Consider the following 12,926-nt stretch of genomic DNA (forward strand, 5'->3'; position numbering starts at 1 on the left):
CTCCTGTCCCCATTGATGATGCCAAGATCATCGCCAGAGGCCCAACAATCTTCTCCCTTGCCTCCCACATCTTGTCTGGTCCTGGTGACTTATCCAGCTTGATGCTTTCCAAAAGCTCCAGCATATCCTCTTAATGTCTGTATGCTCAAGATTTTCAGTCCACTATAAGTCATCCCTACAATCACCAATATCCTTTTCTGTAGTGAATACTGAAGTATTCATTAAGTACCTCTGCTCTCTCCTCCAGTTCCATACACACTTTCCCACTGTCGCACTTAGTTGGTCCTATTCTGTCACATCTTATCCACTTGCTCTTCACATACTTGCAGAATGCCTTGGGGTTTTCCTTAACCCTGCCTGTCAAGGCCTTCTCATGGCCCCTTCTGGCTCTCCTAATTTCATTCTTAATCTCCTTCCTGCTAGCCTTATAATCTTCTAGATCTCTATCGTTACTTTGTTTTTTTTTTAATCTTTCATAAGCTTTTCTTCTTGACTAGATTTACACCTCTGATCAGATAGTGGTGGCCTTTGTACACCACGGTCCCAGTACCCTACCATCCTTTCCCTGTCTCATTGGAACATACCTATGCAGAACTCCACACAAATATACCCTGAGCACTTGCCACATTTCTGCCGTACGTTTCCCTGAGAACAGCTGCCCCCAGTTTATGCTTCCAAGTTCCTGCCTGATAGCCTCATATTTCCCCTTCAATTAAGCACTTTTCTAACGTCTGTTCCTATCCCTCTCCAATGCTATGGTAAAGGAGATAGAATTGTGATCACTTTCTCCAAAATGCTCTCCCACTGAGGGATCTGACACCTGACCAGGTTCATTTCCCACTACCAGATCAAGTACAGCCTCTCCTCTCGTAGGCTTATCCACATATTGTGTCAAGAAACCTTCCTGAACACACCTAACAAACTCCACCCCATCTAAACCCCTTGCTCTAGGGAGATGCCAATCAATATTTGGGAAATTAAAACCTCCCACCACGACAGCCCTGGGTCTGATTTAGGAATAGTCAGCATGGATTTGTGCGTGGAAGGTCAAGTTTGACAAATCTTATTGAATTTTTTTGAAGAGGTTTTGAGGAAAGTTGATGAGGGTAAAGCAGTGGATGTTGTCTATACGGACTTCAGTAAGGCCTTTGACAAGGTTCAGCACGGAAGGTTAGTTAGGAAGGTTCAATCGTTAGGTATTAACATTGAACTAGTAAAATGGATTCAACAGTGGCTAGATGGGAGATGCCAGAGAGTAGTGGTGGATAACTGTTAGTCAGGTTGGAGGCCAGTGTCTAGTGGTGTGCCTCAGGGATCTGTATTGGGTCCAGTGTTGTTTGTCATATACATTAATGATCTGGATGATGGGGTGGTAAATTGGATTAGTAAGTATGCAGATGATACTAAGGTAGGTGGCATTGTGGATAATGAAGTAGGTTTTCAAAGCTTGCAGAGAGATATAGGCCAGTTGGAAGAGTTGGCTGAACGATGGCAGATGGAGTTTAGTGCTGATAAGTGTGAGGTGCTACATTTTTGTAGGAATAATTCAAATAGGACATACATTGTAAATGGTAGGGCATTGAAGAATGCAGTAGAACAGAGTGATCTAGGAATAATGGTGCATAGTTCTCTGAAGGTGGAATCTCTTGTGGATAGGGTGGTGAAGAAAGCTTTTGGTATGCTAACCTTTATAAATCAGAGCATTGATTATAGGAGTTGGGATGTAATGTTAAAATTGTACAAGGCATTGGTAAGGCCGAATTTGGAGTACAGTTCTGGTCACTGAACTATAGGAAAGATATCAACAAAATAGAGAGAGTACAGAGAAGATTTACTAGAATGTTACCTGGGTTTCAGCACCTAAGTTACAGGGAAAGGCTGAATAAGTTAGATCTTTATTCTTTGGAGCGTAGAAGGTTGAGGGGGGACTTGATAGAGATATTTAAAATAATGAGGGGGATAGATCGAGTTGACGTGGATAGGCTTTTTCCATTGAGAGTAGGGGAGATTCAAACAAGAGGACATGATTTGAGAGTTAGGGGGTAAAAGTTTAAGGGTAACACAAGGGGGAATTTATTTACTCAGAGAGTGATAGCTGTGTGGAATGAGCTTCCAGTAGAAGTGGTAGAGGCAGGTTCAGTATTGTCATTTAAAGTAAAACTGGATAGGTATATGGATAGGAAAGGAATGGAAGGTTATGGGCTGGGTGCGGGCCAGTGGGACTAAGTGAGTGTAAGCGTCGGCACGGACTAGAAGGGCCGAGATGGCCTGTTTCCGTGCTGTGATTGTTATATGGTTATGTGGTTATTATTACACTTTTCCAGGATCTGTCTCCCTATCTGCACCTCAATGTCCCTGTTACTATTGGGTGGTCTATTTAAAAAAAAAAAGCACCCAGTAGAGTTATTGAGCCCCTTCCTATTCCTAACTTCCACCCACGGAGACTCAGTAGACAATCCCTCCATAACTTCCTCCTTTCCTGCAGCCTCTTCACTATCTCTAATCAGCAGTGCCCCACCTCTTTTTCCACCCTCCCTGTCCTTTCTGAAACATCTAAAGCCTACTACATCTATTCTAAGTAACCATTCCTGCCCCTGAACCATCTAAGTCTCTGTCATGGCCACAACATCATTGTTCCAAGTACTGATCCACGCTGTAAGCTTATCCACTTTGTTCCTAATACTCCTTGCATTAAAATAGACTCATTTCAAACCATCAGACTGAGCACATCCCTTCTCTATCACTTGCTTATCCTCCCTCCCGCACTGTCTCCAAGCCTTCTCTATTTGTGAGCCAACCTCCCGTCCCCCGTCTGTTCAGTTCAATTCCCACCCCCCAGCAAGTCTAGTTTAAACTCTCTCCAATAGCCTTAGCGAACCTTCCTGCCAGGATATTTGTCCCTCTGGGATTCAAGTGCAACTCATCCTTTTTGTTCAGGTCACACCTGCACCCTGCTCCAATTCCTCAGCCATGTATTTATCCTCCACCTCATTCTATTCCTATACTTACTGTCACATGGCACAGGCAGTAATCTAGAGATTACTACCTTTGAGGTCCTGCTTCTCAACTTCCTTCCTAACTCCCTTTAGTCGGTTTTCAGGACCTCCTCCCTTTTCCTACCTATGTCGTTGGTACCAATGTGTACCACGGCTCCTGACTGTTCTCCTTCCCACTTCAGGATATTGTGGATGTGATTAGTGTAGATGGGTGGATGCTTGATGGTTAGCACGTACACAGTAGGCCGAAAGGCCTGTTGACCATAAGACGTAGGTGCAGAATTAGGCTGTTCAACCCATTGAGTCTGCTCAATGGCTGATTTATTATCCCTCGGAATTCCATTCTCTTGCCTTACTAATCTAGAACTTACCAATCTCCACTTTAAATATACCCAATGGCTTGGCCTCCACTGCTATCCATGGCAATTAATTCCATAATTCACAACCCTCTAGTTTAAGAAATTCCTCCTCATCTCTGTTCTAAAGATCAAGATTTCAAAGGCAGAGTTTTGCAGCAGTTTCTCTGAGTTGGAGAATCTACATCAGGGCTGTGTAAAAAGAGCGACCTTTTAATCAGGAGGGTGATCAAGGTTTCAGAGGGAGAGCTTCGGAGCGACCGTTCAGTAAGAAGAATTCATTAGGAAAGGCAAAAAAATATAATTCAAGGTCAAGTGGAGCTCCCATTCTTGTGAGTATGCCAGTGTTTAGAGTGGCTTTGGCTCATCTGGCTTGGGTGTGGTTAATGGTCTTGTAAGTTTCTCTCTCTGTCCTTATTTGTAAGGGCATAGTAGGTTAGTGAGAATGGCTCCACGGGCAGTGTTTTGTACTTTGTGTGGGGTGTGAGAAATCTGGGAGACCTCCAGCTTCCCAGAAATACACATCTGCACCAGGTAGTCTTGGTACATATTGGTACCAATGACATGGATAGATAAATTGAGGAGATCCTGAAGAGAGGTTTTGGGAAACTAGGTGTAAAACAGGATCTCCTGGATTGCTGCTTGTGCCAGTGAGGGAAGAACAGTATGATTTGGCAGCTGAATCCAAGCCTGAGGAACTGGTGCAGGGGGCAGGGGTTTAGATTTATAGATCATTGGGATTTCTTCTGGGGTAGATATGACCTGTACAAAAGGTCGGATTACACCTGAACCCAAGGGGGTCTAATATCCTTGTGGGCTGGTTGGCTGGAATTGTTCAGTTGGGTTTAAACTAATTTGGTGGGGGATGGGAACCGGTGATTGTGCTGAAGATGAGGTAGTTGGTTTACAGAGGCAATGTGTAGTGAGACTCCGAGTGAGGAGAGGTTGATGATGGGGCAAGATTGCAGTCAACAGGATAAGTTGCGATGTAAAAGGAAGACAAAATTGAAAAGGATGAACACAGGACTGAAGGTGTTATATTTGAATGTGTGCGGTATGCAGAATAAGGTAGATGAACTTGTAGCATAGTTACAGATCAGTATGAATGAAGGCATTTCTGAATCATGGCTGAAAGAAGTTTATAACTCAATGCTTAATGTCCAAGGATGCACACTGTATCAAAAGGATAGGAAGGCTAAGAATGGAGGTATTGAACCATTGTGGATTGAGCTAAGGAACAGCAGAGATCAAAAGACCCCAGACAGTGGTAAGGGTGTGGTCTGCAAATTACAACTGGAGGTAGACAATGCATGCCAAAACTGCAAAGTTACAATAGTCATGGGGGATTTCAATATGCAGGTAGTTTGGAGAAGTCAGGTTGGTGCTTGATTCCAAGAGGAGGAATTTTTAGAGTGCCTACTTAGTGGCTGTTCAGAGCAACTCATGGTTGAGCCCACTAGGGGATCAGCAATTCTAGATTGGAAGTTGTGCAATGAACTGGAAGAGCTTAAGGTAAAAGACCACTCTTGGTGGCTGGGTGGAGGGGAGGTGATCATAGTATAAATAAATTCACCCTGAATTTTAAGAAGGAGAAGCTAAATTCAGATGTATCAGTATGACAGTGGAGTAAAGGGAATTACAGAGGCATGAGAGAGCAGTTGGCCAAAATTGATTGGAAAACAACACTGTCAGGGATGATGGCAGAGCAGCAATGGCTGGAGTGTCTGGAAGCAATTTGGAAAGGCACAGGATATATACATCCCAAAGGGGGAGAAGTATTCTAAAGGAAAGATGACACAACTGTGAGAAGTGAAAGCTAACATAAAAGCCAAAGAGAGAGTACATAATAGAGCAAAAATTCGTGGGAAGTTAGAGGATTGGGACACTTTTAAAAACCAACAGAAAGCAACTAAAAAGTCAATAATAAGGTAAAGATGGAATATGAAAGTAAGCTAGTCAATAATATTAAAGAGGATACCCAAAGTTTCTTCAGATACATAGAGTGTAAAAGAGGTGAGTGGAGGTCAGACCACTGGAAAATGGTGCTGGAGAGACAATGAAATGGCAGACGCTCTGAATAAGTATTTTGTGTCAGTCTTCACTGTGACTGTATGCTGGAAGTTCCAGGCGTCAAGGGTCATGAAGTGTGTGAAGTTACCATAGCTAGAGAGAAGGCTGTTGGAACTGAAAGGTCTGAATGTAGATAAGTCACCTGGACCAGATTCTGAAGGAGGTGGCAGAAGAGACTGTTGAGGCATTAGTAATGATCTTTCAGGAATTACTAGATTCTGGAATGGTTCCAGAAGACTGGAAAATTGCAAATGATACTCCACTCTTCATGAAGGGAGAGAGGCAGAAGAAAAGAATTTATAGCCCAGTTATAATCCCACGTCAGTGGGTGGGAAGATGTTGGAATCAATTGTTAAGGATGTGGTTTCAGGGTACTTGGGGGCACATGATAAAATAGGCCGTAGTCAGCATGTTTCTTTAAGGAAAAGTCTTGCCTGATGAAGAATCTGTTGGCATTCTTGGAAGAAATAACAAGCAGGATAGACAAAGGAGAATCGGTTGATGTTGTATATTTGGATTTTCAGAAGACCTTTAAAAGGTGCCACACATGAGGCTGCTTAACGGCCTACGAGCCCATGGTATTACAGGGAAGATTCTAGCATGGATTAAGCAATGGCTGATTGGCAGGAGACAAAGAGTGGAATAAAGGGAGCCTTTTCTGGTTGGCTGCGGTGACTTGCGGTGTTCCACAGGGATCTGTTGGGACTGGTTCTTTTTATGTTATATGTCAGTGATTTGGATGATGGAATTGATGACTTTGCTGTAAAGTTTACAAATGATATAAAGATAGGTGGAAGGGCAGGTAGTTCTGAGGAAGAAGAGAGGCTGTAGAAGGATTTAGACAGATTAGTGCATGACCATACACTGTAGGGAAGAAATTAAAGGGCTGAGTATTTTCTAAATGGAGAGAAAATACACAAAACTGAGGTGCAAAGGAACTTGGAAGCCCTTGTGCAGGATTCCCTGAAGGTTAATTTGCAGGTTGAGTCTGTGGTGAGGAAAGCAAATGTGATGTTGACATTCATTTCAGAGGATTAGAATATAAAAGCAAGGATGTAATGTTAAGACTTTATAAAGCACTGGTGAGGCCTCAGTTGGAGCATTGTCTTTGAAAGAATGTGCTGAAACTGGAGTGTGTTCAAAGAGGTTCACGAAAATGATTCCAGGTTTGAATGGCTTGTTGTGTGAAGAGCGTTTGATGGCTCTGGGCCTGTATTCACTAGAATTCAGAAGAATGGGGGTGACTTCATTGAAACCAATTGATTGGTGAAAGGTCTTGATAGAGTGAATGTGGAGAGGATGCTTCCTGTGGCGGAACCAAAGGACACAGCCTCAGAATTGAGGGGCATCCTTTTAGAACATAAATTTCTTTATCCAGAGAGTGGTGAATCTGTGGAATTTATTTCCACAGGCAGCTGCGGAGCCCAAGTGTGTAGATATATTTAAGACAGAGATTGATAGATTCTTGATTGGCCAGTGCACGAAGGGATACTGGGAGAAGGCAGAAGATTGGGGCTGAGAGGAAAAGTGGATCAGCTATGATGAAATAGCAGAGCAGACTACGTGGGTCTAATGGCCTCATTCTGCTTCTGTGTCTTATATTCTAAAGGGACATCCCTCTATTGTAAAGCTGTGCCTTTTGGTCCCAGACTCCCTCACATCCTCCTCACATCCACTCTATCTAGGCTTTCCAGTATTCACTAAGTTTCAATGAGATCCCCTTTCTCCCCCCCCCCCCCCCCCCACCCCCATTCATCTGAATTCCAGGAAGTACAGGTCCAGAGCCATCAAACACTCCTCATGCTTGCTTGTGTTCTGGTCACCATATTACAGGAAAGAATTTATAGGAGCCTTGTTCTCTATTTGCTTTATCTTCTGTGTGTTTTTTATGTTTATTATGGTAATTAGTTACATACTAGGGGTGTGGTTAAAGCGAAGGGAGTATGTTACATATTCTTGTTTATTTCATGGCAGTTTGTAGCTCGGGGCTGGCAGAGATCGTATCTTAATATCGGTTCAAGATTGTATATTTGTTCATTGCTAATAAAGGATTAAATAAGGGATTGGACTCTTGCATTGGAGCTGTGGGTGCTTCATGCAAGTATAACAAACCCATGGCAGTTGTAGGATAGTGGCCATTGTTTTGTTTTTGATTTTGGTTTAGTTTTGCTGCTGCAGATTTGATCGCACCGATTAGTGTATGGAGGAGTTTATAAGGAGATTGCTAGCACTGTACAGTCATTACTTTGAGAGGGGGAGAAAATGAAAATTGAATATAATTGGTTGTGAGGGTCCAGAGCTCACTGCCTGAAATGATCATGGAAGCACAAACCCTGAGCACATGTAAAAAGTTTGGATGTATTTTCTGAAGAGCCACTCAATCCTAAACCAGCTGGAAAGTTGGAAGTTGGGATTAGGTTCTTGAGTACATTTTTTCTGAAAACTCCAAATCGGTTGATACTCAGCAGTACACAGGCATTCTGCAAAAATGATTTCTTTTTCTCTGATTCTGGTAGTTTGTGAGGTGAAATAAAAACACAGAAAACCTACAGCACAATACAGGCCCTTTGGCCCACAGAGCTGAGCAGAACATGTCCTTACCTTAGAGCTACCTAGGCTTACCCATAGCCCTCTAATTTTCTAAGCTCCATGTATCCATCCAGGAGTCTCTTCAAGACCCGATCGTTTCCACCTCCACCGCCGCCGCCAGCAGCCCGTTTCAAGCACTCACTACTCGCTATGTAAAAAAATAAGGGAACTTGCCCCTGACATCTCCTCTGTACCTACTTCCGAGCACCTTAAAAATATGCCCTTTGTGTTAACCATTTCAGCCCTGGGAAGGAGCCTCTGACTGTCAACATAATCAATGCCTCTCATTATCTTGTACACCTCCATCAGGTACCCTCTCATCCTCCGTCGCTCCCAAGGAGAAGAGGCTGAATTCACTCAATGTATTCTCATAAGGCATTCTCCCCAATCCAGGCAACATCCTTGTAAATCTCCTCTGCACCCTTTCTATGGTTTCTACATCCTTCCTGTAGAGAGATGACCAGAACTGAGCACAGTACTCCAAGTGGGGTCTGACCAGGGTCCTATATAGCTGCAACATTACCTCTCGGCTGTTAAACTCAATCCCACGGTTGATGAAGGCCAATGCACCGTATGCCTTCTTAACCACAGAGTCAACCTGTGTAGAATGTTTAGAAGTACCATGAACAATGTGTTTCTCATTGTAATTCTCTTTGCTTTCCCTCTCTGTAGACGAGTGGCAGTGCGACAGGACACCTGCAGTATTGTTGCAATCTCGTTAAATATCATGCAGAAGGTTCATCCTGTCATCTGGTCGTTGAGCAACCTGCCATTTGACTGCACCCAGGCCCTGGCGGTACCAAAGCCCATAGGTGAGTGAGTGAGTGACCAAGCTGGTGACCGGAGAATGCTGTAGACATGCACATCAAGTCAAAGTAAATTGTATTACCATAGACTACCTTAAGATTTATTTCCTTGCAGGCATTTACTGGATTTTTTTTTGCCAATTAGACCATAATACCTGGGAACAGATTTGGGCCTTGTGGCTCATTGAGTCTGCTCCACCATTCCATTGTGGCTGATCTATCATCTCAATCAACCCTTTTCTCCTGCCTTCGCTCCATAACTTTTGATGTCATGACTTATCAACCTCCACTTTAAATATGCCCAACGACTTAGCTTCCACAGCCGCTTATGGCAATGAATTTCACAGATGATTCGTCCTCTGGCTGAAGAAATTCCTCCTTATCTCAGTTCTAAAGGGATTTTTTTTATTCTGAAGCTGAACTCTCTGGTCCTTGTCTTCCCCCACTATAGGAAACATCCTCTCCACATCCAGTCTACCTAGCCCTTGTATTTCTTTATTTTCCTCTAAATGCCAGTAGAATATTTAATTTTCACAACTTGTCTTCTTTTGCACATTATTTGTGTGTCAGTCACTGTGTATGCTTAGTTTTTTTGTAAATTGTATTTCATTAATTTCCTATAAAAGCCTGCAAGAAAGTGAATCTCAGGGTAGTAGATGAGCAGATGGGGCTTGTCAACCGTGGTTGGCAGCTCATCAAGGAGTAAGAAAACTCTGATCTCAAACCTCCGCCGTCTTTTGGCTATACCCACTCACGGGAAGGGCTTTGGGAGTAAACCCCGAGGGAAAAATCCAGAGCTGGATTCCCTAGGTTTAGTTCAACATTGACTGGCCACTCCTGATGGTGCCAACCTGCTGCTCCTTTGGATTCATCAGCTGGCTGGAGAGGGGGAGCCTGCTGCATGGGTAACAGCTTGCTCTCCACTTCGTACTGCCCTGGCTGACATATTGACAGAGCTAGGACGCAACGTCCATGGTCGATTCAACCAATAGAGGACCACTAATAGAGGAACATGTACAGTACATTGATAATCAAATCAAGTCACTTTTTTATTGTCATTTCGACCATGACTGCTGGTACAATACACAGTAAAAACGAGACAACATTTTTCAGGACCATGTTGTTAGATGACACAGTACAAAAACTAGACTGAACTACGTAAAAAACAACACAGAAAAAAGCTACACTAGACTACAGACCTACCCAGGACTGTATAAAGTGCACAGAACGGTGCAGGCATTACAATAAATAATAAATAGGGCAGTAAGGTGTCAGTCCAGGCTCTGGGTATTGAGGAGTCTGATAGCTTGGGGGAGGAAACTGTTACATAGTCTGGTCGTGAGAGCCGGAATGCTTTGGTGCCTTTTCCCAGACAGCAGGAGGGAGAAAAGTTTGTATGAGGGATGCATGGGAACTTTCATAATGCTGTTTGCTTTGAGGATACAGTGTGTAGTGTAATTGTCTGTGATGGCGGGAAGAGAGACCCCGATGATCTTCTCAGCTGACCTCACTATCCGCTGCAGGGTCTTGCGATCTGAGATGGTGCAATTTCCGAACCAGGCAGCGATGCAGCTGCTTAGGATGCTCTCAACACAACCCCTGTAGAATGCGATGAGGATGGGGGGTGGGAGATGGACTTTCCTCAGCCTTCGCAGAAAGTAGAGACACTGTTGGGCTTTCTTTGCTATGGAGCTGGTGTTGAGGGACCAGGTGAGATTCTCCGCCAGGTGAACACCAAGAAATTTGGTGCTCTTTACGATCTCTACCGAGGAGCCGTCGATGTTCAGTGGTGAGTGGTCGCTCTGCGCCGTCCTGAAGTCAACAACCATCTCTTGTATTGTTCACATTCAGAGACAGGTTGTTGGCTCTGCACCAGTTCGTTAGCCGCTGCACCTCCTCTCTGTAAGCTGAATCGGCGTTCTTGCTGATGGGATCCACCACGATCGTGTCATCAGCAAACTTGATGATGTGGTTCGAGCTGTGTGTTGCAGCACATTTGTGGGTCAGCAGAGTGAACAGCCTGGACTGAGCACACAACGCTGGGGGGCCCCCGTGCTCAGTGTGATGGTGTTGGAGATGCTGTCTCCGATCCAGACTGAGGTCTCCCAGTCAGGAAGTCTAGGATCCAGTTGCAGAGGGAGGTGTTCAGGCCCAGTAGGCTCAGCTTTCCAATCAGTTTCTGAGGGATGATTGTGTTCAATGCAGATCTGAAGTCTATGAACAGCATACGAACATACGTGTCTGTTTTTGTTCAGGTGGGTTAGGGCCAGGTGGAGGGTGGTGGCAATGGTGTCGTCTGTTGAGTGGTTGGGATGGTACGCAAACTGCAAGGGGTCCAGTGAGGGAAGCAGCAGGGTCTTGATATGCCTCGTGACGAGCCTCTCGAAACACTTCATGATGATGGACGTGAGTGTACTCATTTAGGCAGGACAGTGAAGACTTCTTCAGCACGGGGACGATGGTGGTGGCCTTGAAGCATGTTGGAACGGTGGCGCTGCTCAGGGAGATGTTGAAGATGTCAGTGAGAACATCTGCTAGCTGGTCTGCACATCCTTTGAGCACTCTACCAGGGATGTTTTCTCGTCCAGCAGCCTTCCGTGGGTTGACCCCACACAGGGTTCTTCTCACATCGGCCACAGTGAGACACAGCACCTGGTCATTTGTAGGAGGGGTGGACTTCCTTGCTGCGACGTCATTTTCCGCCTCAAGTCGGGCGTAGAAGTTATTCAGCGCATCTGGGAGGGAGACATCACCCGCACAGTCAGGTGATGTTGTCCTGTAATTGGTGATGTCCTGGATGCCCTTCCACATGCGCTGTGTGTCGCTGCTGTCCTGGTAGTGGCTATGGATTCGCCGGGCGTGTGCATGCTTTGCCCCTCTGATGGCCTGGGACAGTTTGGCTCTCGCTGTAGTTAGGGCTGCCTTGTCGCCTGCTCTGAAGGCGGAGTCACGGGTCTTCAGCAGCGCACGCACCTCCGTGGTCATCCATGGCTCCTGGTTAGCGAGTGTAGTGATGGTCTTGGCCACAGTGGCATCAACTATGTGCTTGCTGATGTAGCTGGTCACTGATGCTGTGTACTCCTCTAAGTTGGTAGGGTCTAAGGTATAATAAGTTATACTTTGACTTACTGTGTGTTTGCTACATTGCCCATGTATATATGCATTTGTGATTGTCTTTATTGTAATTCATTTTCTCAGCAATGAGCCCCACTTAGCTAGCATTTATTGCTCATTCCTAATTGTCCGTGGAGAGATGAGTTTCATCCTTGAACTGTGACAGACAATGTAATGAAGCTATTCCTACTGCGTCTTTTTGGGGTGGGTAGTTCCCTGATTAGCGCCCATCTGTTTTGATAGTATGGTGGACGATAGTGTAGCTGTTATTACAATGCCAGTGACACGTTCAATTCTGCTGTATCTGTAAGCAGCTTGTTCGCATATACTCCCTGTGACTATGTGGGTCTCCTCCAGGTGCTCTGGTTTCCTCCCACATTCCAAAGACGTACGAGATAGTAGCGTAATAAAGGGGCAGCATGGAAAGGCGGCAGTTACTGGAACACTGTTGCAGCGGCAATGACGCAGGTTCAATTCCCACTGCTGTCTGTAAGAGTTTGTACATTCACCCTGTGACCACGCTCCTCTGGGATTCTTCCCACATTCCAAAAGCACAAGAGTCTGTAGATTAATTGGTCACATGGATAACTGGGTGGCACAGGCTCATTAGGCTGGTAGGCTGTTGATGAAGGAGACGTTCTTGTAGCTTCCTCTTTCTGCCAGCTGATTCATTGTCCATGATTATATGTGGCATGACTACATAGCTTCGATTTCATTCCATCTGTGCATTGAAGGATGTTGCATTTCTGATTTAATCTGTCTGTTTTGTTTAATTACAACGCACCAGTTGATTACTGAGGATTATAAAGCCATTATTTTTAATCTTTCCATATTCTATTTTCTTTGCTGCTGGTCAAGTTCTTGGCCTTTCACAATTGTAAATTAGTGATCAGTCCGCTCCTGTACTGTTTTTTTTTCGGGTTCAGATGAAACATCATGTTCACAGATGGAAAATGTATTTGTGTGAATGTCTGGCAACTGGTGCGTGTTTCTGC

At 44.6% G+C, this 12,926-nt stretch overlaps 1 protein-coding gene across 1 annotated transcript in view; it reads left to right on the forward strand.

Moving 5' to 3' along the window:
- cpsf1 (cleavage and polyadenylation specific factor 1) overlaps positions 1 to 12,926 on the forward strand; it is a 151,079-nt gene that overhangs the window by 45,513 nt on the left and 92,640 nt on the right. Inside the window, exon 8 of the mRNA XM_059971633.1 lies at positions 8,684 to 8,823. Within this exon, the coding sequence (XP_059827616.1) occupies positions 8,684 to 8,823 (140 nt within the window). The remainder of the gene's footprint in view (positions 1 to 8,683; positions 8,824 to 12,926) is intronic.

The sequence above is a fragment of the Hypanus sabinus genome, chromosome 6 (assembly GCF_030144855.1).
Source record: "Hypanus sabinus isolate sHypSab1 chromosome 6, sHypSab1.hap1, whole genome shotgun sequence".
NCBI lineage: Eukaryota > Metazoa > Chordata > Chondrichthyes > Myliobatiformes > Dasyatidae > Hypanus > Hypanus sabinus.